At 45.1% G+C, this 21,855-nt stretch overlaps 2 protein-coding genes across 17 annotated transcripts in view; one reads left to right on the top strand and one right to left on the bottom strand.

Moving 5' to 3' along the window:
- The window catches only part of Cd80 (Cd80 molecule), a 39,348-nt gene extending 28,893 nt beyond the window's left edge, over nt 1-10,455 (top strand). For 7 of the 11 annotated variants that reach the window (XR_015632608.1, XR_015632609.1, XR_015632607.1 and 4 more), the window contains one exon: nt 8,117-9,963. The gene's annotated coding sequence lies outside the window, so the exon portion shown is untranslated. Of the gene's footprint in view, nt 1-8,116 lie in introns of all 11 variants that reach the window. The other 4 variants (XM_087575562.1, XM_087575561.1, XM_087575560.1 and 1 more) reach the window with 3 other exon arrangements.
- The window catches only part of Timmdc1 (translocase of inner mitochondrial membrane domain containing 1), a 29,130-nt gene continuing 13,667 nt past the window's right edge, over nt 6,393-21,855 (bottom strand). For 3 of the 6 annotated variants that reach the window (XR_015632764.1, XR_015632763.1, XR_015632762.1), the window contains exons 5-8: nt 21,015-21,093; nt 14,716-14,826; nt 11,331-11,543; nt 6,393-6,961 (exon numbers count right to left, since the gene is read on the bottom strand). Coding sequence is in view for 3 of the 6 variants with exons in the window: in XM_087576233.1 (XP_087432359.1) it covers nt 11,393-11,543; nt 14,716-14,826; nt 21,015-21,093 (341 nt within the window). In the remaining 3 variants the exon portion in view is untranslated. Of the gene's footprint in view, nt 6,962-11,006; nt 11,544-14,715; nt 14,827-21,014; nt 21,094-21,855 lie in introns of those variants that run through there. The other 3 variants (XM_087576233.1, XM_087576232.1, NM_001007676.1) reach the window with 2 other exon arrangements.

The following is a 21,855-nucleotide window of genomic DNA, read 5'->3' as shown; positions in this document are numbered from 1 at the left end:
TTCACATGGTGGCCATGTCTGTCCTGCACTCTTCTCAGGCACGGTGTCTCTCCTCTCCTCCACACTCTCCCGGCATGGCAGATCTCTCCTTCATCCTCTCCTGGTCCCAAGCCCAGGAAAGCTAAAATCCTGCCTCTGTCTGTCCTCCCTGGCTATTGACGGTTGGCATCTGTATTTACTAATCAGAACCAACTGGGGGGCAGGTTCGCAGAAGATACGTGCAGATACTCTCGTGTAAGTTTGGGGGGGGGCATAATTGGCATTTGTAATACAAACGGCTCCGGTCCTTGCCTATGCTGCCAGTAAGGGCCGTGTCTGGCTCCAGGGCTATGCAGCGGCAGAGGTCGTTGTTGATGTCCATGGTTCATATTACCACTAGAGAACATGGGGACATAGAGCCCCTGTCCTACTATGGATTATAGGGTCAGCGTATCTCTGTCTGGTTGTTATCATCCATATTACGTACCATCTGTAATGTGTGAATAGTCCCCAGGGATAGATATTTCTTCATAGTTGGGGGGCGGGGCTGAGCATTTAAGCATAACCAACAGTCCTGTGTTAAGACCGGGCAGGAGGAGTTAAGAAAGTACAGAAAGTAGCTTCTAATAATTGCAGGGGTCCTGACACGTGTAGGAGGGGGGACAGTTTTAGGAAGTGGTTGGTTAGAAGAAGTGAGACCTCGCTGGGGTGAAAGGGTGGTGGGTCCTGATGAGGGAGTGATGGTGAGCAGAGGCAGAGGTTGTGGGGGGTGGCTGGTTCAGCCTCACTAATACCTTGTTGGGGCGTAAGGGGACCATGGGTCTCATAAGGCAACGTTGGAGCACTTGGGCAGTAGATAGGAGTCCTGGATCATAGCCAGAGATGTAAAGTCTTTGTCCCATGTCTTCCTGGCAGTCTAATCTGCCTTCTTCTCAGCTGCCATGAATTTGATGGCTAGGTTGTCGCAGCTCTTCTGTAAACTCTTTGCCATTCACCGGATCCTGTTTGTCTTCAGCAGTGTATTCAGGGGTGGCTGGGAGTGCAGTGGGCAACCGAGATATCAAGATGTTGGCAGCAGGAAGCTTGGGCAACCTCCCTTATGGCTTTATCAGCTAGCCTGTTTCCTTGGCTATTATTTATGATGTCCCTTTTTGTGTTGCCTGGGGCAATGAATTATGTCCACTTCGAGAGGAAGCCATAATGCCTCTAATAAAGTAAGTTTTGTTTGATAGTTTCCCTTCAGCATTCAATAACCCCCTCTGTTGGTACATGGACCCATGTACATGAGCCATAACAAAGGCATACCTGCAGTCAGTGTGGATGGTAGCTATGACTCTCTTTGCTTAACTAAAGCCTGGGTTAGAGCCTTTAGTTCAGCTTTCTGGGCCAAAGTTCCTGGTGGCAAAGCAGTTGCCCGGATATCAGAGTCTAAGTCCACTACTGCCACCCCTGTACACCTGATTCCATTCTGGATGAAATAGATATATTCCATGTCTGGCCAGGGTATGTCAGTCAAGTCCAGCCTGACACTCTGGACGTGCCCCAGAACTATAGAGCAATCATGCTGCTCATCTGAGGATGGGTCAGGCAGCAGAGTGGCTGAGCTTAGGGCAGATGATGGGTAATATCTTATGCAAGGGAGATTCAAACGTAGAATTTGACAGCCACTGGCCAGGTGGATTCTTGAGGATTCCCCCAATAGCATGGGGGTGGCAATAGCAAGTTACTGCCCCGTGGTTATTTTGTCAGTATCCTTGACTAGCAGGGCAGTGGCAGCTATGATACAGAGGCAAACTGGACATCCTTGGGCCACGGGGTCCAGCTTCTTAGATAAATAAGCCATAAGTCTTTTTCATTATCTCAAAAGTTTGGGCGAATATTCCCTTTGTTTTCTCCTCTTTCTTATCCACATACAGGTGTGAAGGTTTGTGAATGTTCGGGACAGCCAAGGCTGGTGCCTCCCATAAGGCTTTTCTTAAAGTCTTAAAAGTCGCATCTATCTCAGAGGTCTGTTTTATTTTATCTTCTTGGTCCCTGGTGGCCTCATATAATGGTTTGGCTATCTCAGTGAATCCTGGCACCCAGAGTCTACAAAACCTGGCAGGTCTCAGAAATTCCCATACTTGCCTTCAGGTTGATGGAACAGGATGCTAAGGATGGTTTGCTTTTGGGCATCCGACAGCATGTGTTGCCCATCACCCCTCCTTGATTAAGTACCCCAGATAGGTGACCTCAAGTTGACAAAGCTGGGCCTTCTTAGCAGGCACTCGGTAGCTAAGTGGACTCAGCTCCTATAGCAGGTCTCATGTGGCCTCCTGGCACGTCTCCAAGTCAGGGGCTGAAACAGGATGTCATCTACATACTGGAGCACAGTTATTTGGGGGTGGGCCCACTGGTATTCACCCAAGTCCTTAAGCAATGTCTCATCAAAGATGGTGGGTGAGTTCTTGAATCCTTGAGGCGGATGCGCCCAAGTCAGTTGTCAGTTGAAGCCTCTCTCCAAGTCTTGCCATTCAAAGGCTTTTGGGTGCCAGAGGCAGGCTGAAGAAGGCATCCTCAGGACAAGCACAGTGTATGTTGTGTGCTTGGGAGGGAGGCTGCTCAGCAGAGTGTCCAGGTTTGAATTGTGGGATGGATGTCTTCCACCCTCTGATTTACCCCCTTAAACCCTGCGTGGGTCAATAGTCATTGGAATGGGGCTTCTTGAGCAGAAGGAGGGGAGTACTCCATGCTGATTGGCAAGGAATCCAAATCCCTGCCTCCCAGAGCCAACTAATGTAAGGGTGGTCCTGTTCTGACTTCCAGGCATTGGGTATTGTCTGATTCAGGCTGGGGCAAGCCCAGCCTTTAATTGGAATAGAACTGGGGCCCGATGATGGGTGAATCCCACTGGACTCTTTTCTGCCCATTGGAGACTTCTACCAGAAACCTCTGGAGTAACAGGCTTGGAGATGGGGCTGGTTGAGAGAACAGTTTGTATTCCTCTTCTAGGCCAAGGTCAGAACACGGATGGGGCCGTTCTCATCCAGCACTTTACTCCCTCTGGGCCTACTCTCTTCCCAGCAGGGGGTATGGGCATCCAGCGATGAGCATAAGTGAGTGAATTACCCACCCCAGTCCCATGTCTACCTTTCTTCCGGTAGTCCATGGATAGAGCTTGGTGCCGGCTGTCCCTTATATCCAGCTTTTTCGATTTGACAATGGCCCTAGCATTGTTTCAAAACAGAATGTTGGGCCCCTGTGCCCACCAGAAAGTCTATGGGTTTTCCCTCCACCTTTAGGGTTACCAGGGTTACCCCTCACAGAAGGGGTTGAACCTGGACATCCTCAGCCATCTAGCTCTTTTAACTCCTTTGGGCCCTCTCTTTCTTGGACACTCATTCTTCCAATGAACTTTTTCCTTGAAATAGGCACATTGGTCCCTCTCTACTGGGGGATGAGGTTTGTTCTTCAATAGGGCCTGCCTTACCTTTGCCCCTTTTGTGAGCTGGATTGTCCAGCTCTCTCTTTTTAGGACAGCTGTGGCTTGCAGCACTTTTACAAGCCCTCTGGTCTGCCAATCCTCAGGAGTCTCCTGGTTGTTGAAAACCTTCTCAGCTGTGGCTACCAACAGTCAGTTGCTTACCTGCAAAGTTACCAGGCACTGAAGCTTCTGAAGAATGTCAGGGCTAACAAAAGTCATATTTACAGCTGACTGGTGCTCTCTGGCTTCTGGGTCAAAAGGTGTGTAGGTTCTATAGGCTTCAAAATGTCTTTCTAGATATTTCTTGGGGCTCTCATTCTTTCCCTGCACTCTCTTGATTACCTTAGATAAATTTGTGGGCTGCCTGGCAGCCTCTCAGAGGCTCACCCATCAGAATCTGGCAGTGACCTAAAGCCTCTCCCTACCTCCAGTAGTGTTAAAATTCCAATCAGGTCAAATTAAAGGAAAGTTGCATTAATATCAGCCTGGACGAGGGTGGGCAGCCTATTTGCCTTTAGAACCAATTTCCTGGTGGCTCCCACCATCTTCTCTCTCCTCTGTCATGAAGAGAACCTGGAACAGTTGCTGACAGACATCCTAGGTGGGCAGGTGCGTCAGCATGACTGAATCTAGAAGACCTGTGAGAGCTGATAGTCTTTCTGAAAATGGAGGATGTCTATAATTTCCAACTGTAAAGATTGTTACTGGTAAATGGCACATTCGTCATGAACGGCCTCCCCTGAGCATCTGGGAATCCCATAACCTGGAGGGGTAAGACCGTAGTAGAGTTGACCCTCTGGGCAGTCCAGGCCCATATGAGGTGAACTGCATCTGAATGGAGTCAGAAGAGTCAGGGGCTGCTCCTCCCTCTGGCTGCAGCAGCAGGAGCAGGAACATGAGGGGGACAGATATCCACCTCAGGAGCAAGGCAGCGGGACAAGGCTAACCCTCCTTTAGAGGAAGAAGAGCAGAGGCTGGTGACAAAAAGAGGTTTCATCCAAACGGGGCTTCTTGACCAGGTATTGCCACATGGCTATATATGGCCCTTGGTTTGGGTGGCCCCTGGCTTCATAAACTACAGCCTACACCCTGTAAATGGTGGGGAGATGGAAAGTCCCCTCCTCAGGCCATTCCTTCCTGCAAAAGAGTTAGTGTGCAGGGACAAACAACCCGAGTCTTCTGTGACTTGGCCAAAGTCCTTAAAATGGTTCAGGACCAAGCTCAGTGGGAGCTCTGTGCTGTCCCATCTTAGGAATCAAAGAAAAAATTGTACAAGAGGACAAAAGCACAAACAGAACACACACAGACACAGAAGGATGTTCCTGGGAAAACAAAAGCAAAACGAAAAGACTGTCTCAGACAGTCTTCCTCCCTGCTCATGGGAGGCCCATAGACCCACATCCGGTTCAGAACTCAGATAAGAACTAGCAAGTTCTGCTTCTGGTAGGGGGCGAGGAGCATCCTCCATTGGCCCTGGCCAGGTGACAAAATGTTTTGTCCCTCTCGGCCTCCAGATTAGACCAGAAACAGAAACACAGAGATGGACAAGACGAAAGCCGAGGGGTTCCCAGATTTACGGACTGGAAAGACACTCTACTCTTTGGGTTGGGGATCTCCAGCAAATCCTGGATGGGACCCCAAATGTAAGGGTCCATGATTCACCGAAGAATGATACCCCAGACTCGAATAGTATGCAAAAGTAAAGAGTGTTTTATTCTGCAGAAGTTCACCATGTGGAGGTCCACCATTTGTCAAGATGGAGATGCTCAGCTGAGCTCAGAGGCCCAATTTAAAGTGCATCAGGGGAATTCCAGGGAAAGATAGGTGACCTTTATTTTAATTGGTTGGCTTGGTCTCTAAGGGTATGGGGGTCTTGGGGATTGGCTAGGGCTCTGGGGACATTCCAGAACCAGTGCTGGGGGTTGAAAGGCTTGGAAACTGTTGTTGACTCATTGTCCTTGCTTCAGGCCAGGTTGGGGGACAGCTTCTAATAGAGGGGCAGTTTCTGATTGGCTGCCCGGAGCCTGGGGGTTTTCCCATAACTGATTTGCCTGGATTTGCACAGTTCTGGGAAACAGATCTAGGTCTAGTCTCCTGGACTGCCAGTTTGAAGCCTGTCATGGAGTTAGTCCTCTCACCTGGTGATGGGAACACAATTGAGCCAGCCCTGAGGGTGTGAGCTCCAGAGAGCTGGCTTTATGATCTGTCTGCCTGCTATGAGGTAGCCTGGGCACAGGGGTGATTCCCTCTGCCCCGTTCCCCCTCCCCACCTTCAGTAGTTGAAAGAGCTGGCCCCAAGGGCATGAGAGAAGGAAAGCTAGCTAACTGGCCATGGCACTGGGGAGAAGAGGCCCTAAACTTTACCTGGGCAACAGTGAAGCTGGCCCTGACGATAAAGGCACAGGTGAGCCAGCCCTGAGTGTGGGAGAGGTGAGTTCAGCCCTCTCACCAGCTGCAGCACTTGGGAGAGTGGGCCCTGCACCTTGACTGGGCAGCACAGTAGAGCTGGCTCTGAAGGTGTGGGTGCAGGTGAGCATGAGAGTGGGAGGCCTGACCCTGTCTCCTGCCAATGGCAGCACTGGGTGGATTTGCTGCAGCTGGTGGTGCAGATAAGTGACAGCCAATGGGCTAACCCAGTCAGCTACCACCCTGGCCTAGACCCAGGGCTTGAGTTGGCACACCCTGAAATCTACATCATCTGTGAACTGTAGGGGCATGTGGAAAGGGCAGTCCTGCAGATCCAAAGCTGCAGGATCTCCATGACACGGGGCAACAACATGATAACTGGGAGGAGTTCTAGTTGAGAATCCAATATTGACGGTGTCACAGGAGTCAGAGACCTTGAACCAGACCATCCTTGCAATGATCATTGGCAAATGAAGAAGTATGGGCTGAGAGTGTGCTGTGAGACACGCTGCAACCAACACACTGCAGCTTCCATGACAAGATGTTTTCTATGCTTTTACACCTTTGTGTGTGTTTATTATTCTGAGGGCGAGGTTGCAAGGGCAGACGGCAGATACAAAGGGATGCGGAGATGAGTGGGATTGGGGTGTATGATGTGAAATTCACAAAGGATCAATAAAAAGTTTTTAAAAAGCTGCTTTGATTTATGGTGTCTCTTCACAGCAACAAAACCCAAAACTAAGACACCCCCCTTGTCTGCTAGTTCAGTATCTTCTGCTATAAAGCACTCGTCTGAGTTCATGAAGTGACTGACATTTGGCCAACTTTGATTCTGAATAGACATCTCTCACTACTGATGAATACAACTTGTACAAACATTACCTTTTGAGTTCTCTCTTTCTTTATAGCTCATGCTCCTGATAAATCACTGGGACAAATTTCATTTAAAATTATTCTGTCATGTCCTTTTCCCATCCAAAAACTCAGAAGAGAACCCAGGGCCTGCAGGAGAAATTTCAAAGCTTTTCACTCGCTATAGTTAAAATGTCCATATCTCTCCTCGTCGTTCTTCATGACATGGTCTCCAGTCACTTCTTAGGAAATTACTAGATGCTAGAGAGTGTAAAAAAAAAAAAAAATCAAGATTTGGATTTAGTCCTATGACTACACATAGAGTAGGTCGGTTACTACTGAAGTCCTATGGAGTGAATGCAGCATTAACCTCTGTGAAAATTACAGTTAATATGCATCAACTTAGTATTCCCTAAAACTCCATGGTCTTTTATGAAAGGCATCTATGGAACTTTGAAATCTGAGGTTCAGCTGAATATGGTGGTACACAGCCTAAAACCTGTGATGTCAGCATTCAGGAGGCAGAGGCAGGAGGATCTCTGTAAGTTCAAGGCTAGCCTGGTCTACATAGTAAATTCCAGGACAGGCAGGGTTATAATGTGAGACTGAGACCTTGTGTTGAAAACAAAACAAAAATTACAGAAAATGATAATGTACTATTTTTGCAGGATCACTATTTTATATTATATAAAAAAAATTTGTGTGTAAGCTCTTTCTGTCTCCTTTTATGGAAGATGAGCCTGAGGCTCTCAGAGGTCGAGTGGTGTGACTGAGCTCTTTGCGTTAGTTCTTTGTTTCCGCGGCTGTGGGTCTGTGGAGAGGCAGGATGTCATGGTGGGTGCAGTGAGACCGAGCAGCAGTCCTCACTGCAGTTGGAAGCAGGAAGGTGTGGCAGGAACCATCTTTCTAGGCCATGGTCCCCAGGAATCTGCTCGGTCCGATTTGGCCCCATTCCCTGCTTTTCACCACCTCCAGCAATGCTGTCACAGTAGGACTGTGACAAACTCCTCAGAGTCCTGTGGCTTCTCACAAGCCTGGAAACCAAGCCTTTAACCTCAGAGCCTCCAGAGAACGTTACATCTAGACTATATCATCATACAGGCAAAAAACGCATCAATCATCCAATTAGATGACGACTACTGCTCTCTTCCAGGGGACTGAGGTCTTTACCACAGACACATCTGCAAAAATATGTGGTTGGTTGGTGTACCTGGTACTTAATAAACATTTGCTTGGTGAATCTTTACTGCATTTCATATAATACAAATTAGGCTATTTTAATATTCTTCAGTTATCAAGATTAGTATGTTACCTCAAGTTATATATATATAGTTGGCCTCGATTTTAAAGCATAGTATTTTTCTCTCTTGCAAAAATTAGAGTTGAAACATTCATTTCTTTCTTTTGTTTCCTCAGGTATCACCTACATTTGCAACTGACCTCTTCTGTAAACGTCTTTAGTTCTCTAGGTGAAGCCTCTCTGGTGGTTTTGAGAGGAATGTAATGACTACTACAGTAGTTCTGCTGATTCTGAGCACTCCCTCCACTCCTCTTCCTCCTCCCCCCCCACCGTCCCCTCCTCTTGCTCCTCTCCCCCACTCTTCCTCTTCTTCTTCCTCCTCCTCCTCCTCCTCCCCCTCACACACACTCTGTGTGTTTTAAGATAGGGTCTTACCCTGTTGCTCGAAGTAACCTAGAAGTCACTTTATGGCAGAGGCAGGCTTCAAACGTGGGCCAATCCTCCTGCACCAGTTTCCTGAGTGCCAGAGTTACAGGTGTGAGCTACTGCACTTAGCAGAACACTAGCTATATTGATGAAGACACTGAGGTTCCAGAAGAGAACCAGAATTATGAAGGTGAGTCAGAACCCAGATTTCCTGGCTTTACCATGCTTAACCTTTATCAGTTAGACCCCAAGCTCTGAGCTCATAGACCAGTTAATTTAAAATGTTCTTAATGAGCAAAGGCTTAGTTAGTGTGGGGCTCAGAATATTGCTTACCAGCAGTATTTGACTAACATCAAATATATCAGTATAAATATGTCAGTAGGTCTTTTAAGGCCTACTGGCCCTGGTACAATTTGTAGGAAACATGTTAGTATGTATACCCATTTGAGGGTAATAAAAACATTGGTAATTTTCAGCCAGAATTTTTTCATGTATTTTCTTTTTTATCCTCTCATTTCAAGACTAAACAGAATAAACCAAAATTAATTGCTTTTGACATCTAAGATGAATGTATGCCTTTCATACTTCAAACCAAAAGTCAAGTTGGAGGCACAGTTCATTACCTACTAGTTCATATTGGACTTGCAATGTCTCTAGGCAACTTTGCCCTTTTACACAGTACTTGATATAGTTCTCATTTAAAATGAGATTATTTACTAAGTAATAATCTGTCCTCATATAAATGGCCTAAGTGATACTGGCCTTACACAGAACTTCCTCAGATTCCTAGAAGTGGCTTTTGCTCTTTGGTATAAGATCTGCTGCAATGGAACTGAAAAAACAAAATGTATGTTAGACACAGTAGTGCACACCTGTAGTTCCAGCCCTCAGAATGCTGAGGCAGGATTGAATTCCAGGTAGCCTGGGCTGCATAGTAAGACCCTGTCTGAAACCTACTTGCCTCTCTCCTTGTCCTCCAAAGAAAGGGAGAACAAGAAATAGCCAACTGCTGCTTCTATACTGAACGTCCTCTTTTCTCTGAAATTGTAATCCACAACCTACTAGGTCAGCAGTGGACTTAAGTCAAGACTATCAGATATTCTTGTCTAAAAATTTGGCCTTGGACATCAAGAGGCAGCCAAATTCCTCAATGGGGCCAGAGTCTGTTGTACTGTCCAAGAGCCAGGTCCATTTTTATGTGGGTGCTCTCAGAAACAAAGAAGAAACAAAGCAACTAAAGAAACAAGGCAGTGGACTGACAAAAGGTCACAAGACACTGAAAGCCACACAGAAGAAAAGCAAGAGGGAGAGGACAGTTACTGCGTTTACTCAGACTTGATGATTAGGCTGACCAACAGACCTCAAAACAAATCAGTGACAAGAAACGATCACTCTCTGGGGAATCTTAGGGAAGTAAGTTATGTTAAATTATTGATAACTACATTTGATAAATGTTAGTTTTTTAGAATTATACTTTGGTTTTATTACTTAGGTGTTTTTTTATGGTAAAATAAAATTATTTTTAAAAAGCAACTCTTTAGTTTTATAATTTTTAAAGATTTTTGCCCATGTTATTATCAATAAAACAATGAACAGAATGCCTAGTTGCTAATTTGTCAATTTATAAGTGGGGTAATTATGAATGACATAATTTATGAGTATGCTCTAACACATAATTCACTATGTGAATATACCAGTGCAGAGGCCTTCCTTATAGCTAAATTTATTATGACATAGGCACTGTGTTAAAATTTTGGTTGGAAAAAAAAGTCGCACACACACACACACACACACACACACACACACACACCCTCTTCTCCCTTACCACATTTACCAAAAGACTTTTGTGGCCACCCAAACTGTGGGAACTTCCTCCAGCCAGCCAGGAAGCAGTTACTTCTGAGTGGACACATAGTTCCACTAGTTCTACTCCATCATCTCCCCCAGGGTAAGCTCGGTCCCATAACTGACCAAGTAGTTACAAACTGAGTTCAAGCAACGCCTAGTGTAACGAATTTGTTTGATGAGCAAATCACAGGATGCAGGGAAGCATACTGCCTGGTTTCAGACCACTAACTGCACATAACTAAAACTGAAAAAACAAAAACAAAACAAAACAAAAAACCCTCAAAGACCAGAAAAGTGCTGTCCACGTGACTTGGTCTTGCACTTCCTGCCGTTTGTCCGTAGCTGATCTATAAGATGGCTTCTGTCAGGCGGCTGGCTCCTTACTGTAGGGATGGCAAGTTACCTCTAAGCATCTCCTGTGTGCTGCTTTGCTGGTGTCGTGGGAGAGGGAACAAAGCTGGAGTGCATCTTTAATAATACTCACTGCTGGGGGTTGGGGATTTAGCTCAGTGGTAGAGGCGCAAGGCTCTGGGTTCGGTCCTCAGCTCCAAAAAAAAAAAAAATACTCACTGCTTCCAGTTTGTTAAATCACATTCAAATGGCGCAGGAATCACCTTTTACTCTTGTTAAAAGAAAATCCAAACAACTAAATATACAGAGGCCCACACTATTAGAGGGCCAAAAGAAGAGATCTCACTGACCGTTCTCTATCTAGGTCCTTCTCCTTTCAGTTACTCCAAAAGAACATTCTTAAGAGACTGAGGCATGAATAGGCAATCCCAACAACACAATTTGAATCTTTTGGGAAGAATTTTACTGGTATAACATCTAGCAAGATAGAGAAATGTTAGGTGTTTAGACGGATCAATGATCAGAATAAAGAAGAACACTTGGGCTGTCGGTTGGTTCTGCTCTTGGTTTCTGTGGGTGCACATGTTGAACCAGGTTCTCACCAGGCAGCTCTAGCTGGCCTCACACTGACTTCCTTTCTCAGCCTCCTTCCCAAGCAGCCGGAATTACTGGTCAGTGACACCTTGCCCAGAGCAGAGTGCCTAATTCTTGATATTAAAAAATACCAAAGACAAGCCACTGCGACCGCAGCTGCCAGCACTCACGTCAGTCAGCAGGCTGGCAAGGAGCAGCCTGCACTGGCCTTCCCAGACACAGACCCTGGTCCTCAGTCCTCGCTTTGTTTATCTGGTGATGCAGGGTTCCTAGGCAGGCGTAGCAGCTCCTCAATTCTCTGAGCATCTTTCTCAGGCTGAATCTTCTCTAAGCCACTTTCAATTTCCATAGGGAGAAGCTCAGTGACCTGCAGATTGCGTCTCCTACAATAAAAAGACAGACCCATCAAGTACTGCTTTAGCACCTGTGTTTACAGAGACTGCCAACAAAGGGGAAACTACGAAACTTAGGAGCAAATATTGGCCCTTGCATTCACAATACAGACTTGCTTCTCTCTCCTATGAGACTCCACTTTCAGTGTAACCATGATTTCCAGTCCAGTACCAACATGGCCACTAGACGACTACCATATTCTGGGACACTGTCCTGCAGCTCTTCCAGGAGTAATGAACCCGTGCTAAGGCTTACATCTCAAAGCTGGGCTGCTCTCCTACCCTTCAGACCTAAGGGACTGGGGGCCTCTGCCACGATGTAAACGCTCCCACCAGACCTGTGGCTCATGAGGATATGCAATAATAATCTAGGTGAAGTCATATAGGAAAACTCTATAGATACTTACAATCAGATACACATTTATGAGAAGTAGAGTCAAATTTCTAACAGATCAGTTCTTTTCCTAAATAGAATCTTAGTATCTTCCTTTGATTATCAAGGCAGTCTACAACTTCAGTCTCCACCCAATCCAATTTGACCATTCTTCTACCCTACCATGTTTAATCTTCTCTATTTTTTGCTAGGACAATTTTAAAAACCATTTCTCTATATTCTTTTCAAGCACAAAGGCACAGATATAAAAAAATCACATAACCATTGGAACTGACTCTTCTTAGAAATACTATATACATTTTCATGACCCATGTAAGCTACACATTAAAATTTTTTATTCTTATTTTACATGTATGGGTATTTTGATGCATGTACGTCTATGTAACACATGTATGCCTGATGCCTCCAGAGGCCAGAAGAGGATATCAGATTCCCCCAACTACAGACAGTTATAGCTACCACGTGAGCTCTGTGAACCAAATCTAGGTCCTCTGGAAGAGCAGTCAGGGACATCTCTCTAGCTTCTACATTAACATTGTTCTTCTTAGCTGAAGAATTCCCTACTTTCTATATTTCATGTTATCGCTGTCACTGATAAACTCTTGTTTTTTCCCTTTTTATAATTGGAATATAATCATTATTTGTTCATATTTCCCCAAATGTTAATTCTTTCTTAGCATTCTGTATCATAACCAAATAGGTAATATTCTTTCCTTTCTAATCATTTTCTTAATCCGTTGTTTTTAAAAAAGGAAGGTTTCTATGACATTTGGGACACTACAAAAAAGTAATGTTCCCAAGGTTTTAATAATTCACAGTATTAGATTTTATGTTGCCACTTAGAGTTTAAATGCTTCATCCTAGAACCTAGACAACTACATGCTCCACATGCCCTCTTACCACACAGAGGAAGAGCAAAAACAATGTTGAGAATTAGAGTAAATTCTGTCCCTAAAGCAACCGGACAAACAAAGGACTTAAAGTTAAGGAAAGTACCCATTGTCACAGCTAAATCATCCCTCAGGGCAGCACATATCTATATTCCCAATAGTCAAGAGGACTATTGAGAATCTGAGGCTGGGTTGAGCAAAATATTGAGACTCTCAAAATAAACTATGAAACCTAATTTACAGTCAAGCTGAAATGTAAGCCGTTTTCAAGGTATTATTGGCTCCAAATTAATGCTTTTTCTCCTGTTGCATTTAAGTCCTTGAGAAGAGACCTACTTAGTGCAATTACAACTGTGTATCTGTAATTACAAATGTGTGTATGTATGTGTGTAAAACAAAAAAAAAAATTTCAAATAAAATTCCTGAAAAAAACTGCTTATCTGACCAATTAGGAAAGCAGCAGCAAGGCCAGCAGATGTCATCTCAGACGCCCAGGAGTTACCCGTGATGGACACGAGCACGCAAGCGTGCAGATGACAGCGGCTGGGCGTGGACAGTCAGTCATCAGTCTTACCATCCTACCCTAGAAATGGAGAGTATTAGGTCAGGCCTGTTGGCACAGACCTGTAATCCCAGTTACTAGGAGGCTGACCAAAGAGTATTTTGAGTGCAAAGGCCAGTCTGGGCAACCTGGTGAGATACTGTCTCAAAACAAAAATTAAAGGGTGCCTGGAGATGCAGTTCATCCATAGAGTGCTTGTCTAGCATTGCGAAGATCCTAGTAAATCTCCAGCACTGAAAAACAAAAGCCACACTGTAGCACATGAAACCACCAGACAGAAGCACAAAGGCTTTCAGGCTTTCAGGCTTTGCAGCAGCAATCCATCTACTTCAGCTTTTTGACTACATCAGTAAGTAAACTTTCAAATGTGGACACAGCAAGTAACATTTTTACTCCCCCCCCCCATGAGACCAAGTCTCATATATATATAAAAACCTAGAACTCATGGAGATCACCTTGTCTCGGCACCCAGATATCTTAAAAATAGAAGCACCCATCTACATCACCGCCCCCCAAGACTCAGGGGAATATTATAGAGGGAGGGAGGACAGAAGGGCTTTAGGAGCTGAGAAACTAGGCTGTGAACACTGTCTTCCCAGCACAGATGGCTGCAGCCTTGTGCCCACAGAGCAGCTGTGAACACCTGCACAAGACTTCATAAGGTTGGGCCAGTCACAACTCCTTCATGGATCAGAGAGAGGTTCAGGAGGCCCTGCCTGATCCTAAGAATTCATTTATAGTCTGTATGATCACTGAGGAAGCAGAAGAGGCAAGAACAGCCTCTTCTAAGTTGCTTATGCTCTTGTAAACAACCATTTACCAATGTGCATGTAGTGTCTAGGTAAACCTACTGATACACAGAGGGGCTAGGAAGGAAGGAAGGAAGGAAGGAAGGAAGGAAGGAAGGAAGGAAGGAAGGGAGGGAGGGAGGGGGAGGGTAGGGAAAGGAAAGGAAAGGAAAAGAAAGGGAAGGGGAGGGGAAGGGAGGGAAGGGGAGGGGAGGGGAGGGGAGGGGAGGAGAGGAGAGGAGAGGAGAGGAGAGGAGAGGAGAGGAGAGGAGAGGAGAGGAGAGGAGAGGAAGGAAAGAAAAAAAGGACAGACAGGCTGACCTAAAGAAACAGCCTGGTCAGATTAAAACATAAAATCAGTGCCTTTCATTTTCCTCTTCCCTAATGAAACGGTCTTAGACAATACAGACTAGGAGACCTGACAGACTCAGGAGAAGCAGACTGTAGGGACCTGAAGAGTGCTTCACAGAACTCTGTCCATTATCTGGACTGTGCTAGGAAGTCAGACCATGGCCTTCGGACTCCTTACCACTCTTCCAGCCTCTGCTCCTGCTGTGCCTCCCTGTCCTTCTGTCTCCTCTCTTGAACTGTCTCACCACAGTGCTTCTCGAGGGCCATCAGCAAGCTCCCCATCGGCGTGCTGAGGGGAAACACAAAGTTCAAGGAGAAAGTCATTAGCCTGCTCCACACAGGAGTGAGTGCCTGCTCACCTACCACAGAGCTGCTTGTGCACTGTCAGATACAGAAAAAAATACCAAGGTAATATTTTTCCAGGGTTATACAACAAAGAAAAACAATCATTGTAGTTTCTTTGACTGGCATAAAACAGCAATAGATCTAGAAATGGTTTGCGTGTTTGTTTGTTTAAATCATTAATAAGAAATAAACCAACAGCCCCCTTGCCCTTTGGCACCTAGGCCACGAGAGCTGGTGAGCTGCCCCTGCCCCTTGCTGGCTGTAGCACTCAGGAGAGCAGGTCCTACACCTCACCTGGGCAGCACAGTAGAGCCAGCCCTGATGGAGGGGGAGCAGGTGGGTGTGAGCGTAAGAGAGCTGCCCTTGCCACTCATCTGCCCCCCTAGCCCTTGCCCTTCACCACCTGTGATAGTTGGGAGAGCTGGCCCAGAGGTCATAAGAGTGGGAGAGCTGACCAGGCTTTCTACGAATGGTGGCATTGGGTGACTAGCTGAAGCGGTGTTGGAGAGCCTGACCTGGTGGTGAAGATAAGGGAGAGCCAACGGGCTGACCAGGTCAGCTACCACCCTGGCCCAGATCTAGGACTTTAGAGTTGGCTATCCTAAATTCTGTATCATCTGTGAACTGTTAGGGCACATGTAAGGGTCAGTCCTGTTGATCTAAAGCTGCAGGATCTCCATGACACAGGGCAACAGCGATAACTGGGGAGTCCTAGTGAGAATCCAATATTGATAATATCACAGAATTCAGAGACCTTGAACAGGGCCAATGAATGACCATTGCAATGAACATGTGCAAGTGAAGGTGTGTGCACAGAGGGGTGCACTGTGGGACACTATGGGATACAGTGGGACACACTGTGACACACCACAGCTTCCACAGGTGCTTTCTATGCTTTGTTTCGTTTCTTCTCTTGTTTGTGTGTTTTTTATTTGGGGGTGGGGGGAAAGCTGCAAGGGAGGGCAGAGAGTGGATACCAGGGAGACTGGGATGCATGATGTGAAACTCACAAAGAATCATAGTCAAAGAGACAGACAGACAGACAGACAAACAGACAAACAAAGAGGAGAAATGCAAAGACTAGTTCATTCATATAGCACCAGCCCTGGAGGGGAAGATGTGTGGTGGGATTCTTTGGTGGAAGAAGGAAGTTACTAGAGCTCTGAGGGACAGAGTCATGAAGCATCTTCATATTCTAGAGTCTGGTGTAACTGACAACTGCTGTGTCACCAGCTATGTCCTAAGAGACTGATACAGGGGCAGCAGTTAGGAGTACTTGTTGTCCTTGCAGATGACCCCGGTTTGATTTACACTGCTTTCAAGGGACCTAATGACCTATTTAGTCCTCTGAGGGCAGTAGGCATGTACTCATATACATATAAAAATAAAATAAACAAACATCAAAAACAAAGCCAAAACAACTTCATTAGGGCTTGGGGAGAAGACGTGGGTTTGGAAGCCCAGCACCCAGGTAAGAAGTCAGGTGTGGTAGCATGTACCTCTACTCCTGTACAGGGGAGGTGGGGAGAGGGGAATCTTGAGCCAGTCAGTGAGCTCCAGCTTCAGTGAGTGATCCCATTTTAAAAGTAAAGTGGATGGAGCTGAAGACACAGCTTAGTGGTAAAGCCCTTCCTGTGGGTCAAGGCCCTCAATTTGAACCCCAGTGTGACTAGATAGATAGATAGATAGATAGATAGATAGATAGATAGATAGATAGATAGATAAACAAAAAGGTAGAGAGCGATCAAGGAAGACACCCAACATTGATTTCTAGTCTCCACACCCATGAACATAATGCACATGTATACAAAAAAATGTGTGTGCATGCACAAAAGAGACTGATTTAGATAATCATCATAGGGACAAACAGGATTTGGTCCCTATGTTCTCAAGATAAAAATTTTATAAGGCAAATTCTCTCTGGCCAGAATTTCAATAATCTCATTTACATTCTCTTTCTTTCTTTCTTTTTTTTTTTTTTTTGCTAAACAAAAGAAATCCAAAAATACATCAGCAGACATTTAAAAAATGTCTCACTGAGAGGGGGTGAGGGAGAGAATTATGTATTACTAAAAAGAGAAACCATGGGCTGGAGAAATGGCTTAGTGGTTAAGACCTTCCAGAGGTCCTGAGTTCAAATTCCAGCAACCACATGGTGGCTCACAATCGTCTGTAGTGGGATCTGATGCCCTCTTCTGGTGTGTCTGAAGACAGCTCCAGTGTGCTTATATGTAATAAATAAATAAATTTTTTAAAAAAGAGAAACCATTACATGCTACAATGTAAATAAATCTCAAGCAAGTTGGTAAGCAAGTGAAATAAGCCAGTTACAAAAGGACGAAATGTTGTGATTCCATTCATTCAAATGCTGTATGATTCTGGTATGCATGTCAAAATTAAATAGAAGGGAAAGTAAAAAGAAGGTTGCCAATAGCTGGGTGGAGTGATGAGAGGAATTACAGTTTAAAAATATAGTTTCAGGTTTTAGACAAAACATTATGGGGATGTAATGTACAACAACATTAATATGTTTAATATTACTGAATTCATACTTAAAATGGTGACAATGTGGGAAAATGGGAGGACCCATAAGAACAAAGTATTATGAAAATGCCATGCTCCATTCTATACTAATTTTAAAAACTAATAAAAAATAGTCAAGATGATAAGTGTAACATATTTTTGCTGGTTTGACAGAGGGGGTAAAATGGCAGGTGTACATGCCTGCAATCCCACTGCCTCAGAGGTAGCAGTAGGAAGATCAGAAGTTCAGGCTTAGTCTTGGCTACATGGGGATGTTGAGGCTAGCCCAAACTAGTGACCCTATCAGGAAAAATTTTCCCACTAGCTTCAACAATGTTTCCCTCCAGACCAAGCTTATAGACTACCAATACAACAAAAATAATGTTAGCAGTGGGTTTTGACAAACGAAATTTCATTCAATTAAAAAACTGTAAAATAAGCCAGGTGGTAGCAGCATATGCCTTTAATCCCAGCACTCAGGAGGCAGAGGAAGGTAGATCTCGGAGTTCAAGGCCAGCCTGGCCTACAAAATAAGTTCTAGGATAGCCAAGGGTATACAGAGAAACCCTGTCTTGAAAAAGAAAACTGTAAAATAAAATCCATAAATCCAGCTGTGTGTAATAAATCATGCTTATAATCTCAGCATTCAGAAAGCTAAGGATGATAACAAGGTCAAGGCTGGCCTGCCCTACAGAGCATCTCAAACCTCTCAGTCCCCTCCCTTCAGAACAGACAACCATGATTCAACCTGACAAAGTGGTAGGATGGCAGATGGGTGGGTCAGCAGGGATGAAGGATAACTCGTTCAGAAGAATGTCAATTAATGGGAACACAAGGATGGCCAGGACCAGGCTGTCTTTGTAAGCACCTTCCCAAAAACCAAGGTGCAAGGATGTCAATGCATTGTTAAAACCACTGCAGCAAAGGCACGTGGGGACGGGATGACGGGTGTTCAGTCACATGCGCTCCCTACCTAATCACATGGGAAAGAACTGCAGTGGAACTGAATAGAGAGCCCTGCCTCAAGTCTCCCCACATTTGCTGTCCGAATCCCTCCACTGCTGGAACACGGTCTAAGAATGGAGTCGTGTGAGGACTGAGTGCTTGAGAGAAAACTTCAAAACAAGACAAAAGAGTCTTGTGACCTCAGTTTCTTCAAAACACACAAGTGTTCTTAGGGACTGGCCCATGCTGTGCCCTCCCAGGTGTATGGAGAGATGTGAGTTGTCTAAGAGACTCACTGTCACCTGCCACTATGATTCAGCTGTCCCTGTGGAAAGATCTCTGCCATGGGTGACTTGTCCTGTAATTGTTCACTTGACTAAAGGATTCCTCTTGACCCTGTCTGATGCTCTGAATAAAGATGGAAATCACATGAGACTTTGGTCCACCTCATCTTTAGGATCCAGTCTCCTGGGTCCCATTGTCTCTAGTACACCTGTGGTTTTGCCATGTTGCATGGAAATATGGATTTTGGAGTTCTGGTTTAATCAAGAAGGAGATTATCTGGGTGAGTGAGCTTAAAAGCTGTCTCCTTTGTCTGAAAAGGAGCAGAAGATTCAGTGTGAGGAGAGAGATTGTTATTCTGAACATGGATGGCCCATGAGAAAGATGTGGGTGGCCTCTAGGAACAGGGAGGGAGTGTCTGGCTTTCAGTCCCAGCGAGGAAATGCGGATCACAGACTGTTTGACTCAGACTCCCTCTAGTGCATGCCAGGGAATAGTACACGGGATCATGTAACAGTTTTAGTTTTACTGTTTGCTTTTGGTTTATTGATTTTTTTGAGACAAGGTCTCATGTAGCCCAAGCTGGCATCATATAGGTAGCCAAAGATGACCTTGAACTCCTGTCTTTTATATTGTAATTCAGCGGTTTTCAACCTGTGGGTCCTGACCCCTTTGGGGAGTTAAATGACCCTTTCACAGGGGTGACATATTAGATATTTACATTGCAACTCTCAATGGTAGCTAAATTACAGCCATGAGGTAGCAAGAAAAGAATTTTATGGTTGAGGTCACCACGCCATTAGGAGCTAGCCGTGTTAAAAGGTGGAAGCGTCAGAAGGCTGAGAACCGCTGCTCTAAGGGCTGAGATACAAGTGTGATCCACCCTAGTTTCCAGGCAGCCCCATACTCACTGATATCTGCCTGCCTTACATTCCCACCAACAGTGTGTGCAGCTTCCTCTCACCTCCATCCTTGCCAACACAGATCATCACCAATATACCAAATACTTAACGCTTATAATGGGTGACATACATGCCTCTTGCTGTGCTATACACCAGGGGCACAGCTGCACTTATGTAGCAACCCTGACAAAAACATTTAACCCAAAGCTAACGCAAGGATAATCAAAGCAAACTGAGAACCACTCTGGGGACTGCAGTGGCAATGAAAGGGCTGACACCTCTATTGCAAACTCTCCCTAGCAGACGCATGCTGATACAGTTAGGGGTAATCCCAAATGGTTCAACTTAGCCTTGTGCATGCTGGGCTTGTGCTCTGATGCTGAACTGATTTCCCAGCCCTGCTAAGTCTTTAAACCATTACACTTCTTACTCTGTGTGCGCACGTGTGTGCGTGAGCATGGGTGCGCAGGTCACAGACAATCAGCAGTCAGATCCTTCCTTTGAACATGTGGGTTGTAGGGATACAAGTCAGGACAGCAGGCTTGGGGGTAAGCTTACTGAGCCACTTCACAAACCCATACACAGCTTCTCTATTGGGGCACGGGGGTATTTCGAGGCAGAAGCCCTCTGCGTAGCCCTGGCTGTCCTGGAGCTCACTCTATAGAGCAGGTTGGTCTCACAGTCAGAGCTCTGTCTGCCTCTGCCCACTGGACTAAAGGCTGGGATTGAGTCCATCATGAGGCCTTAGTATACTCATTAATCCAGCTTCTCAGTAGGGTTGAAACCATTTTGAATTTCTAGCATTTTAACTAGGGAAGAAGAAGAAGAACCTTTAAGTAAAATATGTATTCATGGAAACAAAACAAATAACAATTCTAACATGCTACAGCACACATGTGTTCTCTATGAACAATTTTCTGGTCATTTTTCTTGCTCCTTATGAATATTTTGTTTACGAGTAATTTCACATATTGGCGATGTTTACACATATTTTACCCCGTGAAAAGGAATCTTGAATATGCATCCTGTTTATGCTACTGAGTTGTTATTTACTGTTTTAATTACACTGTGATAACTATAAATACAACAAGTGGACAGTGAGAGCTGGGGTATGGCTCAGTGGGAAAGAGTGTGCGTTGTCTTTGCTGAGTACCTGACTTTTATCCCTAGCACCCAGCCAGGCAGCTGACAAGTGCCTGGAATGACAACGTCAAGGGATCTGACACTTTTTGGGCACAGACACAGACACACACATGTACACATTAAAAAAAAAAATCCACAATTTTTAAGTTAAAAAAAGCATTTGGTTTTAATCCTCTCATAACTGCCCCAATAAGGAACTAGATAGTCACGGCCCCTGATGATACAAGACAAACATCTTTTAAAGTCTCTGAGGACTAGGTTTGTGCTTTATTAGTATATAGTTCTATGTACTAATCCCTTCAGTAGACAAGACAGACTAAACCAAGTTAACACTTACCCCAACAAAGCTCCAATTATACCGCCAGCCACCAGGCCTCGAAGACCTAAGTTTATTCTGAAAAGGCCTCCTGTGACAGCTATTTAAAAGGGGAAAAAAAGCAATGTTAAATCACCTTTAGATGCTACACTTCTATTCTTTCACAGTAAGAACACAGACCCCGAAGTGAGCTTTCTGAATCCAGCGTGAACAAGGTATGAGGTATGAAAGTGTGAAGAGCCATCAAAATACCTTTCTGCCTGCTCTACGGTAAGAAGAAAGTATTTTATAAATATGAATCCTCAGTCTTTCCTATAGCTCTAATTCCAGTTTTTCTTTTCCAATTTCCTCTTAAAAGTTGACGGTATATTTCACTTTCGTCCACATCTTTCACCTCTTTCATCCCCCATGCCCTACCCCCTCCCACCATCCCCTACCTCCCCACCCGGGTTTCTCTGTAGAGTCCTGGCTGTCCTAGAACTTGCTTCATAGACCAGGCTGGCCTCAAAGTCACAGAGCTCTGCCTGCCTCTGCCTCCCAAGTGCCCAACCAAAGACAATAAGCAACAGCAACAAAAACTACTTCACCTGCCTCAGAAGATTAGGCCTTCTAGTCTCACTCCTCTGTACTGCTTGGTGGACTACACTGTGCAAGCAGGCAGACCTGCAGAGGCAGCATTTAGCACACAGTGCCACCTGCTGACCAGTACAAGGAGTGCAACTCTTTTCACCAGAATTGTATTTCTAGGACAGTTTATTTCCCTTTTTAAAACCAGGGTCTCATGTAGCTTCAAACTGAGTAAGGAGCTGAGAATGACCCTGAACTTCTGATCTTTTGCCCTCTACTTTCTTAGTTCTGAATT

The sequence above is a fragment of the Rattus norvegicus genome, chromosome 11, assembly GCF_021556685.1.
Source record: "Rattus norvegicus strain SHRSP/BbbUtx chromosome 11, alternate assembly SHRSP_T2T, whole genome shotgun sequence".
Lineage (NCBI taxonomy): Eukaryota > Metazoa > Chordata > Mammalia > Rodentia > Muridae > Rattus > Rattus norvegicus.
Note: the sequence above shows the minus strand (reverse complement) of the source record. Positions and strands in the feature narration are given on the sequence as shown.